This window comes from Thermobia domestica, chromosome 8, assembly GCF_964235325.1.
Source record: "Thermobia domestica chromosome 8, izTheDome1.hap1.1, whole genome shotgun sequence".
In the NCBI taxonomy this organism is placed as follows: Eukaryota; Metazoa; Arthropoda; class Insecta; order Zygentoma; family Lepismatidae; genus Thermobia; species Thermobia domestica.
In genome coordinates, this window is record NC_137461.1 from 291472322 (window position 1) to 291499547 (window position 27226).

A 27226-nucleotide genomic window follows, 5' to 3' on the forward strand; every position below is an offset into this window, starting at 1 on the left:
AGTCACTCATCAGTTACAGTATTTGAAGAAAGCAGACCATATCATTATACTGAATAATGTGAGTAATTATTTTAAATATATTTCAAGTGATTTCTGTACAAAGCTTCTAGTAATATTCCGCGATTAACGAAGAAGCCCTAGGATAAGTCTCCTTCACCTCTTCTCGAGAAATATTGTGTGGAATAACAGTATTTTCTGCATGTTAATGTTGCTCTAATTTCATTATTATCACTGCTGTACCTCGGTTTAAAGCAATTTGAACTTAATAATCTGATAGCTACCTCTGACAAGAGTAGATTGTTGGAGGAGTTCTTCTACAAAGAACAGTCTGTTCGTATGACAGATGTCTAGAATTACTGATCTTTGTAGATTTGTTAGAAGTTACTTTGCATTTATCTGTACCAGTTGCTTCACAATTCTGTTAGGGACGTAGCTGCATGTGAGATAATTTTTGGTCTTACTGTAACTTTCTGACATTTCTACATTTTTTTTTTTTTTTATTTCATCCCCCATATTCCTGTTTATCAATTTCAGTACTAAATGTTGTACGTATATTCTGAGTCAATGACACTGCTACATCTATAAGATCACATCTCAGTCCATTGATAATAGTGATGTGTGGCCTGTTTGGAAATACCATTACATCCGTTCTGGCTTCTCGATTCCAATAGAGTTTGTATTTATTGTTTTCAAGTACTGGATTTGGCTGATGTTTTTAATATGGCTTGGTATCAGTGATTAATTCCATGCTATGTGCCAGAAACTGGTGAATGGTTCTTGCACCATTGTTGTGTCTTTTCAAGTAATCAGTGAAAGCCATTATGCGGCACGAACCTTTCATATGTTCAGTTGTTTCTAATGAGTCTCCTCATTTTGTGTTTGTTTTCAGCCGGAATTTCTTGCTTTAATATATTTACAGTAGTTTCGGGTTGGTATTACTCTGTCCTGGATGGTCATCATAAATTCTACTGATTCGGAAAATATTCTAATTTACGTAAGCCAAGTATTTGATTGTCATTTATCTGGGTTACTGTCTTAGAGATGATTCTTAAAAGTTCAGTGGAACTCTTTTGCCCATCATTTGTGATGCTTTTGTTCATCTGATTCAGGTTTCTGGTGAACTCTGTCATAACTAGATGTATTGTTTTTGCATTGCATATTACACAAAATAGATGATTGGTGTCTTTTCACTTGATGAAATATTAGCGAAAGTTTTCAATCTGTTCTTTAAAATTCTGGAATTTTAGTATATCTGCGATACCAATGCCTCCTTATCACTCGCTCTATTGCAGCTTCCCGGTGTTTCACTCTAAATTCTGTCACTGAAGTTTGAATTATTCGTGTTAATTAATTAAATTAATCTCTGTCCATATAATTAAGCCAAATTAGTATGTGTACTGTAAATGTGTTGATGGCTTTAACTTTGTTAGCAATAGTAAGCTGAGTTTTGAGTATTACCTTCCTTCTTGCTTGGAAATCTTTCTGCAATGTATGCTTTATTTTATTCTGTTTAATACCTCAAAGCGACATTATTCGTTGGTATTTGTAAGGTCCTTCGTGGCTAAGCGGTTAGGGTACGCGCCTTTGGCTTGGGAGATCCAGATTCGATTTCTGATGGGAGCTCATGTGGTTCGGATTGTACCTTAATCAGTAGGTCCTGCCCCGTCTCATATAGCCTCGTTGCTGAAAGGGACGTTAAAACTTAAAATCGACTCGACTCAACTGAAAGGAACTGTATTCGTAATGTTCTTCTTTTATGTCTCCTGGTGCCCACCAATTGGAAATCCATTGGTTTTTTTTTTTTTTTTCTGTCTTTGTAGGTGTATTGAGTTACGTTTGTTTATTCATAAATCCATACAGATGGCACGGTTAAAAGCTATTACTGTTTCTAGTAGTCTCGGACTGGGGGCTATAGGGCCCCGGCAGGAGCCTCACTTGGAGGCTCCATCTTTCCTGCGGGGGGTGACTTTTCTTCATAAAGCTGTCAGATTCATTTACACGTGATAATGGGGCCCTAGGGTGGGAACTTGTTCTGTTTCTTTATGGTGCTGCAATAGCTTGTCAAACGACTAGCAGAAGGCCCTAGATTGACTTTATAAACATTAGTCTCATTTCAGCATTCATGGGGCCCGAATCTTCATATTGTTGAAATATATTCTTACTAGGCCCCAAGCAGAACTTTATAATATTGTTAGTTTCATTCCAATAATGGGATCCCAAGCCTACATTCAATGCTTTGGGCCACCGAACTCTAGGAACGGAACAAACTACAACGAGTAACTATGCTCCAACACAGCAGATATGTTTTATCGTACTTTCCATGCTATTCAATATATATATATATATATATATATAAGAGCGGATCCAAGGGGGACTAAGGGGCTATAACCCCCCCCCCCTTGACGCTCAGATTTACACTGGATAAAATGGGCTTCAATTCTGCTTTACACTGGATAAAACGGCAAATTATGGTTTAGCCCCTCCCTTGATCATAACCTGGATCTGCCACTGTATATATATATATATATATATATATATATATAGAGAGAGAGAGAGAGAGAGAGAGAGAGAGAGGCAGGGATCCATGCCCTCCTGCCCTGGCCAGGGAGCCTGGTTTCTAGTGATGCGTATAGTTGGCGTAGAGCTTTAGGTCATCCATAGAGGGGCGTCATTTACGGAGAGCAGGAGGGGGCAATTGCCCCCCTCAAGCGTTTGAGGAATACATATACTTTAATCGATTGTATACTAATATGCTAGTACAAAACGTGGAAGTCTTATGTCGGTGGTACTCTTGCCCCCTCCAAGCGAAGTCTGAAATGACGCCCCTGCATCCATATATAGCAAGTGGTTGACTTCACAAGACTTATTGCGTGAATGAGATGAGGGAATAACATTTATTTAAGTCATACAACGAATATGAACAATAAAATAATTTACCTGTTTAAACTTTCTGTTCTAATATATATATATATATATATATATATATATATATATATATATATATATATATATATATATTACCATGATGAAAGAATCTTTAGGTACCGTAGGTATATTCAGAATTACGTCTTGATGGCTTTTATTTCACAACATTTAATTTGCTTCTTTCTTTATTAAAACAAACTCTTCCACTTTTCACCTTGAATCACACTAAATAAAGGAAAGCAACTGTAATAGAGCGGAAAACTTGAAAGGGCAAGATCATTGAAATCACCGTGGTAGGCCGCCATTTGCATTTATGAATTCTCAGTGTTGCCATATGTAGAAATATAATTGTAGAACAGTAGAACGAGATGAAAAGAAACGAAATATTGTAATGGATTATATTTAATACAACACTTATGCTTGGTTGCACCAACCGAGGATTAAGATCGGATAAGATAATCCGTTGATTATTTTTATCTTTGGATAAAGATCTTACATCGTTGCACCAACAGTCTGTGAGAAAAGATTAACTTATCCACGAATAGGGCTGTATAAAACTATGACGTTTACAACTTGACCTAATTAAAATAGTATTACAGATTTGTTTTGTAAATTTTACAAATTTGTGGATCCGTACAGTAATTGTGCTCCGGCGATTCTAATGAAAATATGCTTACATTTTTTTTTTTTTTTAATCTATACATATCAATTATTACTTACGGTGGTTACTGCATGACTTATCGGTAAAAACATGATAGCAGCAATCAATAGGTTTTTGTTGTAAAATTTGCAGAACATGCTAACAAATTTAATGTAACAATGAAACAATTCTAGTTTATGACATACGAAGTTAATTGTTCTGATTTTCTGCTTCGGTTTGTTATTTTACTTTTCATACTTATTGCTGCAGTATTTAATATACAAGAACATATCCAACCCAAATAAAGCAAAATTGTGAAGATTTAAAATGCCTGTAGGCCTGTTAAATGAACGAATGGAACAGTGTAGGCCTATACCATAAAATATAATTAACCCAAGAGAGTGTCTTGCAGCAAGGTAGAATCTTATAAATATAAATCACCTTAAACGTGAGATAAATTTAAACTACTATTCCATCTCTACGAGGTGGGCACTAAAAACTAAATTTCTTCAATTCACAAACTGTAGTTAATAAATAAGTCAATTAATAAAATAAATAATATAATGAATTAGTGCAAATATGCTACTTTAATCGGTCCATTGTAGTAATGACAGATTTTTATTGACACAAATATCACTGTTTCTTGCTTTAGGAACAATTGAAATAAGCACCATTTATATCCACATAACCAGTGGTCGAAGTGAGACGGTATGTGGTGGTATGCCATACCGCCTCTGGTTTTTCACTAATGAGGACATACCGTCTCTGGTTTTTCAGTGGTCAAGACAATATTTAAATAGCCGGTATGTTGAGTCAAAATCATAATAAAACATACCGCCTCTGCTTTTTTTTTCTACTTCGAACACTGCACATAACCACATAAATAACTACATAAACACCCAAATTATTGATGTAATCTTCTGCAAGCAATCCTGCAACAAAACGATGTAAAATATCCAAAAGAGTTCGACAAACGGAAACGAATACATAATTCATTATCGCTGAAGTACTTAAAAGGATTTTTCCTGTCTCTCATTATTCTTCTAGGTCGGACAGAATATTCTATCTCATCCAGTACTTCAAATTCATCTAAAACATCCAAATCTTTTGCAAGCATATTCACTCTACTCACAGCTGATCACGACGTTGTCAAGGATTAATCTTCCGTGTTCGATGGTTAATCTTAATCTGACGATTTAGCGATATAATCTTCAGACCAGTGTTGGTGCAACACATTATCCTCTCTTCGATGATTAACTTTAGTTTTATCCCTATCCACGGATTAATCCTCAGTTGGTGCAACTGAGCATTAAAGGAGAAAATAATCATTCTAATATATAGAAGTGTTACAATGCATTCTTTATCGTTTTAGAAACTTCAAACAGAAACTTTATTTCAAATTTAATTTAAAAACACTGAATAAAACACAGGTCTTTATTTTCTGTTTCAGGGCTGCATAGAAGCTGAGGGTTCGTACGGAGATTTATTAGGAAGTGATTTAGATTTTGCTACACTCTTGACTAAAGATGATGAAGAACTAGATGAAGTAGGCCGGAAGTTCTCAGCCACACTTAGGCAGATCTCAAAACAGGTACATACGTTATATTTTTTCTCTTTCAATCATATTAAATACCACCTGGGACTCCAGGTTAGCTGTTTCAGTTTAGCATTCTGTAAATAAATATTAGTACTTTTTTTTAATACAAAAGTGTTTAAAATAAATCATAATTCTGGAAAGAATTTAAAGCTTCTATAGGATCCTTGGTTGATCCTAGCTTGCGGCAAGTGAGCTTTGTGGTGGACAAACACCCTGTGCGTCGGTTTTTCGGTGCTCTCCTGTTTCCTTCTACTTTCTTCATTCCACCATTGCACTCATTTCTCATCATTACCGCATCCTTTAGTCTAGCCGGCATAACCAAGGGACGTAAAACTTAAAGATGTTTTTTTTTTTTTTTTTTAACTTATTCAACTATGAATTCTTGATGTATGTACTATTTACAAATAGGAAAATACAAAAGCCAAAATTAACTTGAAAGAATGTTACTAATGTCTGCTTGTGTACGTCTGCAATGAAAGAGACGACCTATCAACAATTATTATTTATTATTGTACATTCATAAACACATATCAGTAATACTCATAAAGTGGTTTTACTTAGTGAACTCGGATAGTGCATTTGTTTTTAAGTGAATTTAGCATTTATTCCGAAGTTGGTCGTCCGCCGAGTTTTCGACAAAAAGCGTAATAGCTGTTACGAAAATTTAAAAATAATCATTTTTAGGACCGCTTTAAAAGGGTATAATAGAATAGGGTAGGGTGGAGTAAGGTAGAGATAAGTAGGATAGGGTATGGTCTGGTTAATTTAGGGTTAGGAAAGTTTGGGCCTACAGTAGTATCACGAGTATTTAGCATAATGTGGCGGAAGGGCAGGCCGGATAACAAAAAGGCGGATAGGCCGAAGTTCTATGAACTCATTTCTTGCCCCACCAATAGCAGATGACAAAGTTTTTATACCAAACCTCACTTTATAATACAGTATAATACCCGAAGGACAATTTACGAATACAGCACTGTACGTATTGTACAGTTATAATCAGAAACAGCGGCAAGTGTACTGTATTGAGATCCGTTATACACTGACGAAACAATGAACAAGGAGCAGAACGCTGCTCTTTTCCTGTCATAACTTGTATTTTGCACACGACACGTAGGAGGATCGTAACAAACACCCGCTTCCAATGCCTTGGCAATGTTGCCAATGCAACTCCTTGCCTTCCTCATTTAATTACGATAAAAGAAAACTAGAACGGATACTCGGGAGTCTAGTGTATTTTGTTAAAATTAATAGAATATAATTCCTCGTCTTTGTGTAAGGATACCAACTGGTGCGGTTTGTTCACCTGCAGCCATGTTCAGAATACATATCCTCTTTATTTTTCCACAATCCAACCAGCGAAGTATTGAAAGATTGTGTATCGCTATCCAAAAACATGAGCATGAAAGACACATTAATAGTGATGGCGGGAGGAAATGACGTAGCAAGGAATGAGGGACAGGGGGCAGTGCGAAACTTGTGCAAAGTGCTGAGTACGTTAACAAAGACTAATGTGTTTGTAGTGGGAATACAATACAGACATGACCTGGCAGAGAGTTCATGTGTAAATATACTACTGAATTGTACCAATAGTAAAATAACAAAGGTATGTAAGTTTTTTTTTTCCCAAATGTAAAGTACGTTGATTTACATTTTCTAGATAGGTCACATTCTAAACAACAATAGGAAACACCTTATGTGTAATAAATTTGTTCAGCTCATAATCTCACAGTCTACTGTCTCAGGTGATGCAATACCTCTAGCTCATGCTAATTTTTCTTTTAGATCAATAGAGTTTAATGATGCAGACTTAGCTAAAAATCTGCAAGCGGTTATAGTACAACAAGTTAATGTAAAACAAAACCACGCTATTGATTTTAAAGTGGGCTGCTTAAATGTTCAAGGGATCAACAATAAACATGTAGTTTTAAATGACTTTGGGAATGATAATAATTTAGATGTCTTAGGTTTAAGTAAACATTGGTGCAAAGAGGATGAAATTGTGTTTAATAAATTAGATGACTATGTACTTGTTAATAGTTTCTGTAGGAATCACCGTGCTCACGGTGGGGTAGCTATTTTTGTTAGAGACAAGCTCTCACTTAAGTGTAAGAAATTAGACCTTGAGTTTCTATGTACTGAAATCGATTTCGAAGCCACAGGTGTCGTTATTAATTGTCTTCAGTTGGTTTTCGTATCACTGTACAGATCCCCAAACGGTAATTCAATAGTCTTTCTAGATATTCTCGAGAAACTACTAAACTTGTTGAGTAGGCCTAGTTTTAGAAATTTTAAGATAGTTGTAAGTGGTGATCTAAACTCTGATTTTGACGTAACAATAACAAAGAACAGTGTAGATGAATTAATAAAACTGTTAAGGCAATTTAATTATAGTATTACAAATATGAAGCCAACAGCATGTCTAGCTTGTCTTGATAACATATTTATAAATTTCAATTAATGTCAAACTCTGTGATGTATCCATATTTCCATTTTCTGATCATGAGTGTGTATGGAAAAAAATGGATAACGCACTATTAAGTAAGGAGGTTGATGCCTTGTCCACAGAATGTAAAATAGTTGTCTCTAGGCCAATCACTGAGGGTAAAATATCTGAGTTTAAGAATTCACTCTGCAACATGAATAGGTTTGAATTGCTGTCGAATTACAATGACTCTAATGCACTGTTTGAACGCTTCTTGAATTTGTTTCTCTATAACTTTGACATCTTCATCTAACAAAAAATTTGTAAAGTTAATCAGAGTGACTCTTAAAATGCCACACAAAGAAAATAATTCCACGTAGTATACCCCTCAACTTTACTCAATGAAGTGTAAGGTGATGTTACATTTAAACATATATAAAGAGAGAGAAAAATGAATTAACTAGGTCAGCCTACCTGAAAGCTAGGAAAACATATAAGCAAGCTGTTAATGAAGCGAAAAAGCAGTATACTTCGGCAAAAATCGAATCGTCTGTTAATAAGTGTAAACAAGCTTGGAATGTAATTAATTTTATAGTTAAGAGTAATCGGGACTGCGTTTACCCCAATCCAGAAGATTTTAGTAATTATTTCGTGAACTCTGTAAATGAAGTACACAATAATATTGGCAAACCTGAAGTAACAGCAGGCAATCTAATGAAAAAATCTGTAAATCCAATACATGATAATTTTGTATTCAGAAATATATCTCCCCAATAAATAACTTTAAGTGTTCAAACAGTGTTGATGTTTATGGATTGTCGAATAATTAAAAAAGTTATTGATTGTATTGTTCTGCCGCTTACCCATTGCATTAACCAATGTCTAACACAGGGGATCTTCCCCGAAGTTTTAAAATTATCACGAGTTGTGCCTGTGTATAAAAAGGGTCCCGAAAATTGTCCATCTAGTTATCGATCAATTTCTCTGATACCAGTCTTCTCAAAAATTATTGAAACTGTGATACATATGCAGTTATGTGATTATCTTGATAAGCATAACGTAATTAGTGATTCACAGTTTGGTTTTGAAAAGGGTAGATCTACCGTTGGAGCGATCGATTCGTTAGTAAAGAAGGTTATTAGAAGCTTTGAAAACAAGAGTTTTGTTTAGGCAAAGTTTTGTGATTTAAGTAAAGCCTTTGATTGTGTTGAACACACAATTCTCCTTAAAAAATTAGCGTACTACGGTATCAAGGGTTTAAGACTATTCAAGTTTTACTTAGAAAACCGTAAACAAATTGTTTTTGTTAATAACAATAAATCTGGTATTGCATCAGTTAAGTACGGAGTACCCCAAAGTTCAGTACTTGGGCCACTTTTAATTTTACTAGTGATAAATGATCTACCTTACTTTTTATTTGCTTACTCTATATTATATGTTGACGATACGACCTTCCTAAATACTAGTCCTGATCTTAGTACACTTAATGCTATAACTGAAAATACATGGGATCAGATTGTGATTTGGTTTAAAACTATTTTTTTTTTTTTTACTTGACGAGAATAAAACTCAACATATGACTTTTGGTCTAAAAGAAGTGTCTGTTGAGAATAACTCAACATGTGTGAAGTTTCTAGGTATTTGTATTTACAACAAGTTATCGTGGAAACAGTATATTAATTATATTTCTGGGAGACTCTCAAGAGTAGTATATCTGCTAAAACAACTAAAAAAATCATGTTCCTTATAACTATGTCAGATCAACTTACTTTGCTTTTTTTCAGAGTATAATTTTATATTATTTTGGGGTAACAATTATCATGTAAATAGCATTCTTTTAATACAGAAAAAAACATCAGAATTATTTCAAACAGAGACAAATTCATTGCAGACCTTTGTGTATCAATCTTAAAATTACGACAATAATCTATCTATTCATTTACACAGTACTCCTCTATATAAAAAGTAATAACCAAAATTTACAACTCAGACAAGATATCCATTCGTACAATACTAGAAGCAATAAACTCATAAATGTCCCATATCAACGACTGTCCAAATCGTTAAATAGTTATGATACACTATGATACACTTGGAATAAAACTGTATAACAAGTTGCCTGCATCACTAAAAGATGAACATATAGATAGACTTAAAAGTAAGTTATACAATTGATTAGTTGCAACGCTCTTTTATTCTTTACAGGAGTATTTTAATTGTTCAATAGAAGTGTAACGTATTTTCTAATCTCGTGTTGAGCTAGTATTTAAAATGCATATTGTTATAGTCATTTATTTTGTAATGTCATTGCATCATTAATTTAGATATAGATCATTATTTATTTATATTTACGTATCAATATTGTATCACATATTGACGTTGTCTATTGCTATGTATAGCTTAACAACAATAAAATTATTTATTATTATTAATTATTATTATTATTATTATTATTATTATTATTATTATTATTATTATTATTATTATTATTATTATTATTATTATTATTATTATCATGTGGTAACCTTGCGCAAAATAGTTCCCTCTGTTTGCCAAATGATAGCATGTTATAACCGCTTATAAAGAAAAAATAAACTCAACTTTCCTTTCCTTGCATATTATCAAGCACTCAAACTAGCAAATTATCCATTTCTTTCCGATAAATTTTCAAAATTTTGCTAAAACCGGACGACCAACTTTGGAACCTAACCCGTAAATTTAACCTGTACGTACTTCATTATTCATCAGCTTCTTTTAAGCATTACTCTTTATTACTAATCCTTCATTTTCTTTCTTGCATCTAGAGTATCAGTAAATTAGAAATTGAAGACGTACGAGAGAAACCCAGAGAAATAGAAGAAACGAGATCCAAAGGTTCTGTTGATTTCGCTGTCTACAAAGGATATTTTAAAGCAGGAGGCAACTGCTGTGTCATCTTTATAATGTTCTTAATGTTTGTTCTAGCACAAGTTATTTGTACTGGCACTGATTATTGGATTACATTCTGGTAATTATTTCTTTCTTTATACTAACTTATGGTCTTTAATGTATTTACGTTAAAATATTAGTTCTTATTTTGTGAAATACCAATTGTAATATAACAGACTTGATACACAGTTTTTCTTTATTAAGAGTCAATAACATTTTGAGACATTTAGGTTCAATGTTTGATAAATGATTTTCGAATTTCTTATGTTCTTAGCTATACTTACAGTGTTATCGGAGCACTTAATTAATGGATTTTCTTCGTCAAATTTCTGATTTTCAATATACGAGGGTAAGACAAAAAATTATCCGCAATGTAACTGTAACTTTTCTTACATTGTCCTCGTTTATTTTATTGTTATGCTGTTGTAGTCATGTTATGAAAGTTTGATCCTAATTTCTCCATTTGTCTTCCTTTTGTTGCAGATAGATCATGGCCGTTCCATTAGAAGTTTGCACCAAAGAGAAGCAACGAGCAGTGATCTGGTTTTTGTGTTCGGAATGCGTATCAAGTGTATCATGACTACTTTCTGGACCTAGTGCCACTTCATCAACAGTCACTCGTCTGTCTAACAGAACCATGTTACGTGTACATTCAATATTGTCATCATTTGTGGCCATAGATGCTCGTCCGACTCCTTCCTCGTGCGTAACACTTATGCGATCATATTTGAATTTTGCAACGAATTCGTAGGCACTTCGATGCGGCAGAACACTTTTCCCGTATTACGCCGAAAGTATTATGATACACCTTCCGACCACAAAAACCGGATCACTGTTCGTTGTTCCTCTTTGGTACAAACTTCTAGTGGAGCGGCCATGATCTATCTGCAACAAAAGGAAGACAAATGGAGGAATCAGGATCAAACTTTCACAACATGACAATAACAGCATAACAATAAAAATAAACGAGGATTGCGGTCAATATGAAGAATTTAAGAAAAGTTATAGTTACATTGCGGATATTTTTACTTATCCTACACACGTGTAATACATATTCTGAATCTATATGTTTTAGGCTCTCATTCTTCTTGTCTGGAAAAAGAAGGAATTGGAAAGAATCAATCATTGCTTCAATTCACAAGAAAATCGACAAAACTGATTGTAAAAATTATTGAGGCCTCTCTCTTCTGTCAACATCCTATAAAATCTTCTCAAACATTCTATTAGCAAGATTAATCCCATACGCGGATGAGATTATTGAAGACTGTCAGTACGGATGTAAGTGAAATCGATCAAATATTGATTAGATATTTACCATTCGAAAAACACTCAAAAAAAATTGGGAATGCAATATCCCGTTATATCAAATATTATTTATTGATTTTATAAAGGCCTACGACCAGTGGCGTATTTAGGGGGGGGCTTCCGGGCTTAAGCCCCCCCCGAAATCTTACTTACTATAGTAAAGTATATGAAATATATTGCAGAATTTTCACATTTTCAGGCAAAGCCCCCCCCCGAAACAAAATCGTAAATACGCCACTGCCTACGACTTAACTAGGAGGGTAACGTTGTACGACATTCTTACAGAATTTGAAATACCAAAAAAGCTAGTTAGATTAAGGTGCGTTTAAATGAATCTCAAAGTAAAGTCCCAGTAGGAAAATTCCTTGTCCATGAGCTTTTACGGAGAAAATTGCCTGAAAAAGGAGATGCGTTGTCGTCATTCTTATTCAACTTTGTTCTCGAGTACGCTATAAGGGAAACCAGATAGCAATCGGGACTTAGAGCTAAATGATATTCACCAGGTTAAGGCGTACGCTGATGATGTAAATACAATATGAGAACAAAATAGTAAGACATACAGAGATCTTATTAAACGCTTTCTAGGACACAGGCTTAGAAGTAAATGCAGAGATAACTAAATACATGGAAGTTTGTCTGGATCATAATAATGCAAATTGTGGATGCGTCAAAATTCCAAATAATAGTTTCGATAAAGTGGATACTTTCAAATATATAGGATCAATATTAACAGACCAAAATCAACTCCATGAAAAAATTAAATGTCGACTGAAAGCAGGAAATTCGTGTTATTATTCAGTTCAAAATCTTTTTTCGTCGCGAGTTTTGTCGAAACATTTGAAGTTTAAAATATATTAAACGATAATCATGCTTTTCAAACTGTATGATTGCGAAAAATGGTCTCTTACACTGAGGAAAATAACACAGACTGAAACTATTTGAAAAAAAAAAAATCCTGGAAAGAATATTCAGACCCAAGAAGAACGAGAATTCGGAATGGCGGAAACTTCATGACGAAAAACTGCATAATTTATACCATTTACCAAACATTGTTAAGGTCATCAAGTCTATGAGCCTCAAGTGGGCAGATCATGTAGCCGGAATGGAAGAAAGTAGGAATAATTTCAAAGTTGTAACTGGAAATTCTTTGTACAAGCTTTGCTTAAGAAGACTTAAATCCGATTTAAACTACTCGCTGAACAAAATAACACGTTGATTATAAAAATTATTAACGTGTAATATTTTCATCAACTATCCACTTGGCTTCATCAGACACTATATATATAGATACACACACACACACACTAATGACAGTTTATATATGTAACAGCGAAACAATTCCTGAATGCTGATTGGCTACCACAGTCAATTTAATATACTGACTGTAGAACCGGTTGCTAATATTAATCATACGTAGAATCAGTTGTTAAATGATTTGAATGACACCACTGTTTATAAGTAGCGAAAGAGTCAGTATGGGCAACTAAAACTTGTTATGCCTATTTACAAAAGATAAGATAAATAAATACCCGCTAGGCACTCAGCGAATGTTCCTTGCAAGCAGGCACATAGCCAGGATTGGTTGAAGGTGGGGGAGGGGGGGTCCGTGACATGAAATACTGTGGTCATCACACCAGGGGCTCGATCATTCTAAACAATTTTACTGGAACATATATTGGTTCGTTTAGCCAGGATTTGGTAACGGGTGTGTGTGTGTGTAGGGAAGGGGGGTGACATGAAATTCTGAAGGTCCAGGTGCTCGATCAATTTGAACTACTTTACTATCAACATATATTGGTTTGTGAGGATATGTTGGTAAGTACTTTAATAAACTATGAAGAAATCTAGAGTAAAATAATAATAAAAAAAGTATTGAAAAAGATTATACAATATTTACATCCTTCCTCTATTTATTCAAATATAACAATTTGACTTTCATTATGACCGCACCTACTATAAAAAGTACATACTTAATAACGTCTTGTAAAATATTTTACAATATCTGCGTTCCTTTCTCTGTTGAATCAAATGTTAACAGAACTTTCTTTCCACATACATTTTTGTTTTTATTTTCCCGTCAACTACTGTCTGTTTCAAATGACAGGTTAAAGGAGCAGTAGAAAATTGTTTTTGAAATAACATGTTTGATATTGCAAGGATGCGATGACGAAAATTATGATAAAAAATGTCCACGCTGTTACACGACGGCACTATGCTTTCGGAAGCTTGAAATCTTCCTGACTAGTAGCAGAAATTTTGAAAATTCAGCAACTTGTCTAGAAATTTCAAATTCCCTGACTCTTCCAGGATATATCGTTCACCTCGTAACCACGTATTGCAAGTAATACAAATTTTCTCATAAGAAAGAGTAACGAAAAGCTTCCTGTAGTTTATTTTTAAAGCTGATCCTTCTTTTTCTCATTTCATTTTGTTTCATCCTTCCTTAATTTTTTTCCTTTCTGGTCTCGAAGGGGGGGGTACGGATCCCCCGGACCCCCCCTCCTTGGCTACGTGCCTGCTTGCAAGGCACATTTACCTCAGCTAACCGAAAGTAATGGAAACTACACTTGCAAAATTCAACTAGCCTAAACTCATTTATAATTTCTGACAGTTGTAACTATATCTATACAATCTACATTGAGAACTTTTTCACTGGAATTATATGTTCACAGTGTGTCTATCGGTTACGAAAGTCACAAAGTGATGAAAAAGTCACGAAATCAGAAAGCGGCTATGGAAGTCAAGAAAAAGTCACGCAATTTAGCTTTTGGGCCATGATTTTTTTAATCTGTGCAAAAAGAAGTATAGACTGTAAACTTTTGTTCTATAGAACGTCAAAATTCAACCAAAAATGTCGGCTATGGTCGGCTTTAGACGCTACCAAATCGCAAGCAAAGCACGCTTCTATCACATGCATGAAAATTCGGCTCAATTCGCACCTAAATTCGCTCTTGAGAGTGTTACTAAATTTTATGGTTTGGGAAAGAAAAGGTCACGAAAAAGTCACGAAATTTCATTTTTTAAATTTTAGTAGACACCTTGGTTCAGTTCTTTCATAACAACTATCATCATAAAAGTTGCTTTTGTTACAACCTTCGTTATTTTTCTGAAAAGCATTGCTTTCATTATCAGGTCACTTTTATTCGGACAAATGAAGTGAAAGATTGAACAATGTCTGTCATAATTTCAATTAACCCGAATTATACGAGGTGTGATGAAAAATACGGTGAATAATTTAATTAGAAACAAAGTAATAAATTTACATGAAATTTGATTTAATCTCCTTCAAAGAACTGTCTTTGGCTAGCAATGCACTTATCCCAACATTGAATCCATGACTAGAAGCATTTCTGGAAAGATTCTTTCGGAAGGGCGTTCAGCCGTTCTGTCGTGGCCTTCTCAATGTCAGGAATGGTGTCAAAACGTTTTCCTTTAAGCGCGGTTTTAATTTTTAGGAAGAGTCAGAAGTCGCATGGTGCTATATCTGGAGAGCACAGCGAATGTGGACAGACAGGAATATTTTTTTCGGCCAAAAACTCGCTGATCAAAAGCAAAGTGTGGCACGGCACGTTTTAGTAGTGAAGAAGGAAGCCATTTGCGCGTTTAATAGCCGGTTCAAATGCTTTTCATGAACTCATACGAGATGTTTAGTTCGTCGGAAGGTTCTCGAATAGTCATTCACCTGTTTGAACAAATTATTTGTGTCACTTTTTGCACATTTTCATCTGTTTTTGATGTTGGAGGACGTCTCGATCATTGCTTGTTTTCAACCGACTTCTTGCCGCTTTTGAATTGCTCATAACACTTGTAAACAGTCTTCAATACCACTCCTTCATCGCCATATGCTGATTTTGACATTTCGTGAGCCTTTTTGGCTTTTTTTGCAGCTTAGAACAAAACTTAATATTGGCGCTTGAAAGACACTCTTAACACGTCCTCACTCTTCTGCTTGTGGAAGCCAACTAACATGTCACAACTCCTTCAAACTCGACACTGACTGTACCAATCAGGCTTACTAGTTGAAATGGATGCAACATCGATAGATGGCACTGTTCAGCTACATTCACAGGAGTTTTTGATTACACCTTGTATTTGGAGGGCATGGTAAGTCAGTGGTAGAGCGGTATCCTTTGATGTAAAGGGTCCCCAATTTGATTTCTAGCCAAATGATTTTATGGTGGGCAACATCATGTCCGATAGTGTTCTGAGTGTTATTCTGCTTACTCCCAGATTCTCATACCAGTAATTATTCCTTAATTGTTTACTTTTGTTAGTCATCCATGTCCCTTAGCCTAAAGGACATAAACGTAGGACGTTAAACCAGATTTTATTAATTTCGGACTATACTTTCTACATGTGACAGAAGATTTGGATATTTGTTTAATGAACATTGTATTACTTGTATTTGAAGGACCAACCAGGAAGAGCAGCAACGAGCATCTAATGGAACAGAGCCTCTCGCCTCATTGGGTAACATTCTCCTGGATCGAGATCTGTGTATGTACATTTACGTTGGACTAATTGCAGGAACAGTAGTGGTAGCTATTGTACGATCTCTGTTCTTCTTCTTCATCTGCATGCGAGCATCCACAAGGCTACATGACAAGATGTTCAACAGTATCACAAGAGCTCGCATGAGATTCTTTGATACCAATCCTTCAGGTAATGCTTTGGAATTTAACTATTCCATGACATGCCTTATTTCCTTTACTTAATTTAAGTTTAAAATGCAAAGATTTTCATATTTTATTTGTATGAGATAATTGTCATTAACTGTAGAGTGTCATTCTTTGTACACTTCTGTTCACAGAAACCTAGAATCCCTTTCAGAGACTTAAGTCCAAAAAAGTGAGCCTAGATCCATCCCAATTCCAACACATCCGTACACAGGGAATTAAATTTTCCCTCCGTTCTTTATATAGACTCTAGCTGCAAGCAGTACTTGTGCTCATGATAGACGAGCGTGGTAAGGCACTGAGTTTTCGTAGTGAACCTGTGAAACTTGAAGATCAAAATTTCGAAACTCGATCTGAGATTTTTTTAAATATTTTTTTAAAGCATGAAGATATCATGAAATAATTAAAAGTCTAATACTTGTTACATATGTAGACTTCAAATTTAATGCTTTAGTGTTTTATTTTCATATTGCATTTTTTTACTTTTAGTTGCAAAACAAAAACTTATAACACTTCTCGGTTTAAAATCTCTAGAATAATTGACGTTTGGATGGATGTGAAATTTGACTGAAATAAATGCAAATAAGAATGTAGTTAGAAATTTATACGCCAAATTAATTTTTATCTGATAAAACACATTTCTACTGCAAATAAATTTGACGACCAATTAATCATACAATATTGACAAATTAAAAATTATATTTTAGATAAAGTACACTAACTGCAATGACATAAGTATATTTTCTTTACTATGACAAATATAGATATCCATCACTTATAAAACAAAGAGTTATGCTCCCAGGTTTATGAAAAATTTCCAGATCCTTTTCGCCTTTTCGTAAATAATCGTCGAATTTGAATTTTTAAAATATTTGGTAATTTGCTAATGAAAAGGGATACGAAATTTCCACAGCTAAGAAACAATAGAACTTTGTGTGGTGTAACGTGTGAATGAAAAGTTTGAGATAACCATGAAGAATATAAAATGATCATCTAACATTCAGCAGTCGGTAATTATCAGCTGCTGTCTTTTGGAAACGAACGGCTGCCAGAAAAAAAAAAAAAAAAAAGGTCTTTTACGTTCAGATTTCCAAGTTTTACTCTCTCTTGAAGGGAAGTAGAGGAAACTGAAGAACTCAAAAAAGTTAAGTGGGGCATATATATTATTAAACCATTCTAGTAACCAACCTTATAGAATCGAAATGTTACTTGTCTGGGGTGATTATGTGTTAACAAACGGAACGACAAAAATTCATTTTTTCGTTAAGTTGAGAATATTGTACGATATACGAGCAAGGGAATCCCGTTTTGAAATAGCTTGTTTCCTGACAGGGTGAAAACCAATAGGGCCGACACCAAACGTCTTTTGTCTCTGGCCTTTGTAGAGAATGTCAGTGTTATTATTATTAATATTAATAATAATAATAATAAAATAGCATAATCTGCAGAATTTTCTGCATTTAATACTACTGTATTTCTCCGAAAATAACACCGGTTCTTACATTATTATTTTATTTATTTATTTGTCCAAAAGACACATTATGGTTTATTTATCTACACAAACACAAATATCTATATACATTTATTATGTGTAAAGTAACCCGTTTGGAGACTTGTAACTAGTAGGGCATATTTTGGGGATTTGGCTTATTCTTGGAATAGGATTTATATTATGATGATCCAATAAATTATGCTAGGACTTTTTTTTTTTTGTTAGATCTTATTTTCAGAGAAACACGCTTGTTAAACTAAGCAATTATATTCGTTTTGTGATTGGTTGTTTCAGTTTCTACTTCCCACACTTATTAGTTCCTTCTCTTTGTATACACTAATTTAAAAATAGGTAACTTCATACTACAGTGCTTTATTTTAGTACTAGTACATGAAGCAACTCTTCATCACACTTCTTAAATTCTTACAGTTTCGTATTCACGAAGCAAAAACCACCAAATACATAACAAAAGCGGATTGTCAGATGAAGTGTCATTTCCCCAATATCAGTGATCAAGTTAGTAAAGTTAAAGTAATTTTCTTATCATGTATATTGGTATTAAAATAAACATACATGCATTGTAGTTCCTAACGCTGCATGCAAACTCGATTGCAGCAGCTGCCGCGACTAATTCATTCGAAGTGCAAAGATAATACTGGAAAAATAGTGTCCCTGTACAAAGCTAAATAATTGTGACTCATTGATTGCCTTGGTACGAGTGAAGGGCTTACAGCTGTAAGAGAAAAGCCATAGTTCTTTTGTGTCCTATGAGTTGAACTAGTGTTTGTTCAACATTTTTTTTTATTGTCTCAAAAATTGGTAAAAGCATAAGAGTGTTAAATTTCTTCGCTATAAAGTATCGAAATCTTTAAACGATGTATGTTGTTTCGTGTCTTTTCTTATATATATCGATGTTTTGTATTGAATATATAGGGTTACACTTCAGTTGTACTCGTATATGTACGTACATATATGCATGTGTGTATAAATCTCTGATAGGCTATATATCTGTATACCTCTTGAAGTATGTATGTATATAAGTACATGTGAGCGAGTGTATGTATGTGAACATATAACTTTTGCTGCATTTCTCTTTATTGATTGATTGCATTATAATTATTTCTCTTTTTCTTTTCACTTTTCAAATAAGTATTGATATTTATTTCAGTTATTGTAATGCTCATTGAAAAGGGAGCAATAACTCTGTTCAGTGGCGTATTTAAGGGGGCTTTCGAGCTTAAACTTCCCAAAATTTTATTTACTATTTTAAAGTAAATGAAATATCTTGCAGAATTTTCACATGTCCAGAAGTAAAGTTAGTAAAGCCCCTCTCCCCTCGCGAAACAAAATCGTAAATATGGCACTGGCTCTGTTATAGGTGAATGATAAATAAATAAATAAATAAATAAATAAATAAATGTATTTTCCGGAGGAACAAATGTTAATGAATTAAATGCAGTTTCAGTTACATGGTTAGTTTGGCAAATCATGTGTGTTACTTTAAATAAAGGAGTCAGTTTTGTAGCCCTATTGTCCTATAAGATTCTGCATTTCTTACACTTCAATTGCTGTAAGCGTTAGTAAAATGCTTAAACCTTATATCTTGTAATTTATGGCCGTGTGCACCAACGAAGTTCAACTGTTGAACGAGAGTCATAACCAAGTAATGTCTGTTGCATGAACAACGTTCAAGGTTAAGTCTCGGTCAATTGGTGGATAAATTTGGTTTTAGCTTGAATGGCCGAACTTAGGGGTTTAAATTTCGTTGATCCAAGTCAGTCTGTTTACATTCAATAATGTCTTTGTATTTTTTCACTAATGAAATTACAAAACGTTTCTCGTGTTCGGAAAAAATTTTTGTTCGTGGTTTCATTATTTTTTTTTTTTTCATCACAATTACGATCACTGAAATTAGACTACTCACAGCTCTATGCAAACAATCTCGAAAGTCGAAAAAACTGGCACGCGGTATGTTTTCTTCATTTGTTACTTTATTAAACGAAGATTAGAGACAAAAGACGACAACCAATCAGAGTCGATTTTACAAATTGGCCGAAGTTTACTTAAACGAGGTTTACTGAACTTCGACTTTCAATGGTGCAATAAAAGTTCTGGAAGCACGTTTAAACTTGAAAGTTTGATGTTGAACGCGTTTGAGTGAACACTCGTTTAAACTCCGTTGGTGCACACAGCTATAATAGACTTGTATATTAAATTCATTCTTATCTCATAGGAAGAATTTTGAATCGCTTCTCAAAGGACATGGGAGCAATTGACGAATATCTGCCGCAAGCAATGATTGACACTCTTCAGGTGAGTGATAACACATAAGAATCTTAGTATTTCTAGAATAGGTAAATCGTATAAATCTTAAGAATAACATGTAAAATTGCAGTAGATAAAATTTCAATTGCTCTAATGTTTCTTAGAAAATATTAGAGTGACATACAAGCAAGGATAAGGGAAAGATTGACAAAGTAGTTTTAAAAGTTACGAGATGCCGAAATCGGGAAAATTGTAACTTCGAGGTTGTCTAACTCGAAAACTATGAGAGATATCGAAGGCTGTTAAAGAAATGTTAGAGGAACTAGTACACTGTCTATCTAAATAATCATGTTTCAGAGTTGGGTTGTACTGGCGCATATGATTTTAGAGAGGGAGGTGGAAGAGCGGGATATACCGTAACTCTCTCTATAAAATCCGTTGCGACGATAGAACCTAACTCTGAATCATGATTATTTAGATAGACAGTGTACTAGTTCCTCTAATATTTCTTTAAGAGCCTTCGATATCTCTCATAGTTTTCGAGTTAGGCAACCTCGAAGTTACAATTTTCTCGATTTCGGCATTTCATAACTTTGAAAGAACGTGTTTTTCACCTTATGTTCATATGGACTTTATTTATTGCTTAGGTGTGAGGATTTCACCAGTGGATTTTGGCTATATATATATGTAACCAAGAAAATCACAATTTCTACTACTAGAGGAGGATACTGGAAGGATTTTTTTGGAGAACTGCACGATTTAGGGTTAGCTCTACCGTATGTACAACACATGTATTTGCACGGAGCGGCAAGAAACTGGCGCTTAAAGTATACAAAAACTAAACATGAAATCGGACAAAAATTTAAATACCCCGGCATTATTTTGGATTTTGCGAGTATAAAAGCAAGAAAAGTTTAAGAAGTGCCTAACGACTAGGAATCTACAAATGTCTCCAGAGTCGACCACGGAGAGTCAAGACAAACTTATTTCATCCTTTTGTTGTCAGGAGCCAATCGGCACCCCAAAATATTTAATGCCGTGGTATAACCACTACATGCCAGAATCCAATCCATTGCTGGAGGTGCCACGTGCACTGCTGGAACCAACGACTTGTGCAGGCTGCTCGTTTGGAAAGGGGAAGAACTTCTTTTCCCCGCCCGACAGGGTAAAGAGTGCAACGCTTCGGCTTCCGCTACTTTTTGCAGAGTCTGGGTAAATTTAGCCAAATTGAAACGACCGTAGAACGAGAATCGAACCTTGGAAGCCCAATTGAAAGTAGATGCTTTCCTGACCGGTCCACCGCGATTCTATTTATGAGTAAGACTTTTAGGAAATGATACAGCACTTCAGTGTATGATGAATAAGAAAATGTAACAACCACCAAAAGTGCATGATCTTGGGGTATCAAAAAAGGTAAGTGTTCGTTGTCCAGCATCTCTAGAAAAGATATTGTTCTTATCTTCAGGGTCAGTATGAAGAGACCAGGTAGAGGGTACTATCTGAAGTAGACGAGGTAGGTTCTGATTGGTTGATGGATTGTCCAATCAGTTGTTGGCCTGAAGAGTTGCTGTAATTGATCAATGGCTGGTGCTTTCTCATCGGTAGTTGGATTGTCCAATTAGTTGTTGGTCTTATGACTGGCTGTGATTAAAGTGTTCGCGCCGACTCGTGAAGCTGCGGCTCTAAACCAATCATAGAAATATTTTGCTTGAGCTCAGACACATCGGAAGACTTCGGTACAATTCGTGGAGAAGCTTCCCGAGCTCACACTTGGGGAAACGTCAAACAGCTGAAATTCATCAACAATGTTGCCAAACTTTGAAGACATAGTAAATGAGCATTTAGCAAGAACATATAAAGTTACCAATAACAACTGCACAACAATAATCGCTGTAACAATTATTCTAAAACGATAACAATAGCTTGAATAGTAACAACGAAAATATAACGCAACAGAAAAACAATTAACTAAACGGAACTTAGCGCCAATCCGACAACGCTGTACTCTCGGGAGGTGTCTTCCGTGTAGCGCGAGAGACGACACTGACAAAATTTGATGGGTTGGAGTTTACGAGAACACACCCTCGCTTTCTATTGGGTGGTGAAATCGGTAGATCTAGGTCAAGCTTCACGACTCGGTGCGCCAACAAGAGTTGCTGGTTAATGGTTTCTGCTTAGGGGAATCCAGTTGTTACTGAGTCGATAGCCAACGTCTCTGTTGAGATTGCTGTCCTCTTTCAAAATTACCATGACTTATTTTCCTGTCCCAATATCTTGAGCTTCTGGAAAGTATAGTGGTATAGGAAAATGAAGTGGCATGCCTTTTCTTTATACTGTGTTCTGTCAGTGCCGATTTGCCTGCTTAGAGGCGTTTTATATAGTTGCTATGTTCCTTGTAGCGAACTTCAATAGTGCCATAGTGCATCCAGTTTGTTCCATGTAAGTTTTACCACAGATACACAGAATAATGCGGTAAACTCCTGGATTGTTGAGTCCTAAGTTATCTTTCACTAGATGTAAAAGCGCTCTGAGTTTTGCTAGAGGTTTGTGAATTAACCAAAACTCAGAGTGTTTTTACTTCAAGATTTTCTATAGTTTTCTATAATTAAATGTTCTCTTTTACAGATTGCACTAACTTTGATTGGAATATTAGCAATTGTGGCTATCGTCAATTATTGGCTTTTAATCCCGACAGCATTTGTTGGTGTCATTTTCTATTTTCTCAGAATCGTTTACGTCTCAAGTTCAAGGAATATCAAACGACTTGAAGGGACAAGTATGTAATATCTCTTTCTTATTATTATTACGATTTTATTAAGTTCTTATGAAGTAAACCATTAATTGTAGTCCCTTATTAAGAGTTGAGATAATTCGTCATTATTTATTCTACGATAAGTATTTAATATTTATTTCTTTATTTATAATAGGTTTCAGATACAGCACTAGGCCATTTTACACTGAAACATTTTAACAATTATGTAACAATCATCAGCAAATAGAAGAATTTTGAACAAAGAAGGCAAATCGTCCATGTATAATAAAAATAGAAGTGGACCCAGAACACTGCCGTGAGGAACTCCAGAAGTTACGGGAATAAAGTCAGAAAAGTAACCTGAAACTGAAACTCGTTGTGTCCTATTACTGAGATATGTTTCTAGAAGACTAAGTACTTTACCGTGTATATTGAATCTAGAACTGAGTTTTTATAGAAGAAGATATTGTGGAAAAGAATCGAAAGCCTTAGACAGGTCCAAATACAAAATGTCGAGTTGCGAATTTTCTGTCCATAGCATTTTATTTATTAGACTACCAAACCATTTAGGTGTCATAGGGTGTCAATATTTTTCACATGCTTCCACCTCTTCTTTCTCCTTCACGCTCTCTTTCTGAGCCACAAATATCCAATAATTGAAAGCGAATGGCATATTCATATTCTGTGATGCAGAAGATGTGTTGATACAGAGACACTACTGGGCAGTTACTCTGAATTTCAGCGTGCCGTTTAAGAGGAATGTCCGTTACACAATTATAAGAAACCAAACATTTTTTTTTAAGTCTGAGTATTAATTCAACTTTGGGTCCTGTCTACAAACAAACCTTCCAGATAAGCATGGTGGACTGAACCAATTAAATTTATGTTCATATTTAAAAATAAGTAAATTCACATATTAATGAAAGAAGTAAAGAACCGATTTAAACTTATTTTTACACAGCAAGTCCTCAGTAGGTGTGGATTCAATAACTTACAAAGAGTGAAAAAGTAATCTGACTGGACCAAGACTCGCACCCGGATCTCCAGCATGCATTAACCACTACGCCACGCATCGCCATAATATGCCGGAGATCTCGGGTTCGAGTCCCATCCAATCATCACTTTTTCACTCTTTGTAAGTTATTAAAAAAACAGAGTTCGAAACTGAGATGGTATATCATTATTATTTCCATGATAAGTAAAGTCCAGACATATTCTGATCTTTTATCCTTCAGAGCTTACTTAAATGTACATTCTTAATATATTCTTACATATTTTCTTTTCATTCCGTCGGGGCATATCATTAGTCCTACTTCGGTAGGTATATTCAAAATCACTAATTTCCTCTGCCAACGATAAAAACAATGGGTGAAAAAATGCTAATTAAAATTCGCAAATGTATATTCCAACACCTACTTATGCAACGTGTGGAACAGAGTTGTGTGTTCCTTGTGTTGCTATGTCATTTGTTAAATCCAATATTTTGAGTGCAGCACACAGACAATCCCTTTGAGCGACAAACAGACTTAAGGGTTATGCAGTCTTAAGAGTTATATTATACAGGGTTAGCATAAATGATTCATTCGTTTTGAAAGAAATGTATTTTCAAAAATATTACGCGTACACAATGAAAGATATATGAAAAGAACCACAAACTCACTAAGTTTAAATTGTGTAGCAGCGTGAGTTCATTATCTTTCCGATCGGGAGTGACAGTGTGACAGTAAGAGGTTAGTACTTGTCGAAAATAGAGGGAAAGCAAGTTAAAAAAAATGTGTGCTTAATATGCCAGATGTTCGTCTGTTATAGCTGTGCAATGCGCTTTCAGAAGAGATTATGGAAAAGAACCGCCATATAAACAAAGCATTTTGTGGTGGTATCGGCAATTCAAGGACACTGGTTACTAGTGTAAAGGGAAAAGCACCTGACCTTCCAGATATCCTGATTTAACGGCCTGAGACTTCTTCTTGTGGGGTTACGTTAAGGACCTTGTTTACGTATTACCTCTACGGCAATCCTTAGTCGAGCTGAAAAGAACGCATCAGTGCTGCAGTGCAGATAATTGACAGGACTATGCAACAAAATGTATGGAATGAGCTCGAGTATCGTCTGGACGTGTCTCGTGACACCAAAGGGGCACCTATTGAACATTTGTAGAGGGTGTATAAACTTAGTGAGTTTGTGATTCTTTTCATATACATTTTTCATGTGTGCACGTGTAATACTTTTGAAAATATAACCTTTTCAAAATGAATGCATAATTTTTGTTAACCCTGTACAAGTGTTTTACATGTTGCATCCAATTTTTGGAGAGGTTGAAATTTTACCATTAAGTACTGATATAATTTGACACTGATTCTTATAATTTCCATTGTAGTGATACAGCTAAACATGTGAAGAACTTATTGTAGTTTAGTATGACTTACGGTTGTGTTTGTCTCTGAAGAAGCGTGCCCGAGAGTAGCATACGAAATATTGGATTTAAGAATTGGTATTGAAACACAAAGTAGGTGACAAAAAAATTCGTTATTAATGTTTCAATAATTGATTTTCACAAAGTTAACAATTAGAAGAAGCATTCTTTATTATCAGGATCAATAGCTGTGCTCTCAAGAAAATTCTTCAAACTCATTCATATTACAAAAGTAAAGTATTACATGGGGATCCAAGTCAACTCTATTTCATAAATTGGCAAACTTAAACTATTAGTCTCTACTTTATCTATTCGGAACTCCAAATAACGTACCTACTGTTCTACAAAATCCAACACATACATTGACTTTCTTTTGAATTAGTCCACAATTCTTCTGACTATATATAACTTCCAGGTATAGGGACCACTCTTTTGATCAACCAATAGTCTTTGATCTAGGTGTAACTCGAGATACTTTACTCTTATAATCGATACCTGGAAAATGCGAATTGAGTGGATGTATTTTGAGGTTGACACATTGCCCACTTAAACCGCATTCTCCATTGTGTCATTATGGCTTCATTATACGTCTTGCAAAGTACTGTCCTTTGTAGATAAAAATCTTTTCTACCGCACGTATTACTTCAGAAAGAGTAGACGTATAGTTATTATCTGCTGCCAAAACAGTACAATGTTCTATAAATCAAACGTCTCTCACCAATCTTAATGAATCTCAAACCATATGATAACAAATAGGTTGTTGAAGAAGTTTCGTACATCGATTGTGAAATTTTGTTTAAAGGGAGATGGATATTTTTAAAAAAGACTTTAAAATAAGCAAACATGTTTTGAGTTTCGCGTTCCATTTCATTACCTGTTTATAGTTGTAAACAAATATAGTTGTTGTGGAAATGTTCGGTCGCAGGTTGCTCGTACTGTATATGGTACAAGACATGAAAAAAATAATAAAAGACCATTTCGAATATCTCACAAAATATTCATAAAATTATGATCTTTATTCGCTACTGTATAATTATGTGATGTTAAATATTACATAATGTTAGTTTTCGTATGTTGTAAATTAAATAATACTAATAAAAGGTAAGCTATGCGTTTAAATTGAAACCTTCCTAAGACAAAATATTTTTCACTTTTCTGTGTTTGTCCAGCACAAACACCACTTGGCGAGAACTAGGCACTAAAGATGAACTCTATCACTGAATCATCGCAGCCAATATGGAAGTTGTTACATCAAAGTTAAGTACAGGACTGTGATACATTAAAGCATCTAATTAGCAGTAAATGATTTCCTAGGAAAGGAAGAAAACATACGATAATGATTTTTATTTTCGCTGTTTTGAGAAGTAAATTCAAGGTGCATTTAGAACTTTAATTCATAATATGTAGAATGAAATATTTCATGATAATAATGAAAGAAAATCTTTATCATTTGAGTTCAGAAATGAAATGTAAAAGCATTAACTGGTCTAGTTAATATTTACAAGTACAGTAAGGTTAGTTTCATAAGATATCAACTTATTTTCATGTTTTATTAGCATGCTCGGAAATTAAAGAAAATAGTACATGTAATAATAATATTTCAAGCGAAAATGTGTGAATATATGTGTGAAATGTAATAATTAATTCTGATATTTTTTGACAATTCAATTTTGCAGCTCGAAGTCCTGTATTTTCTCATCTGAATGCATCATTACAAGGACTTACTACAATTAGGTCTTTCGGGGCACAGGAGATTCTGAAAGATGAATTCGATAATCATCAGGTAAGACATCAGTCACTAAGAATAGATG

The 27226-nt window shown here is 34.6% G+C and overlaps 1 protein-coding gene across 1 annotated transcript in view; it reads left to right on the forward strand.

Annotated features, from left to right (window-relative positions):
• Nucleotides 1–27226, forward strand: part of LOC145693713 (ATP-binding cassette sub-family C member 4-like) — a gene marked incomplete in the record, with an annotated part of 113804 nt that overhangs the window by 49868 nt on the left and 36710 nt on the right. Inside the window, 7 exon segments of the mRNA XM_081769998.1 lie at nt 1–58; nt 5016–5156; nt 10389–10591; nt 16229–16479; nt 20219–20298; nt 22876–23026; nt 27092–27198. Of these exon segments, the coding sequence (XP_081626124.1) occupies nt 1–58; nt 5016–5156; nt 10389–10591; nt 16229–16479; nt 20219–20298; nt 22876–23026; nt 27092–27198 (991 nt within the window).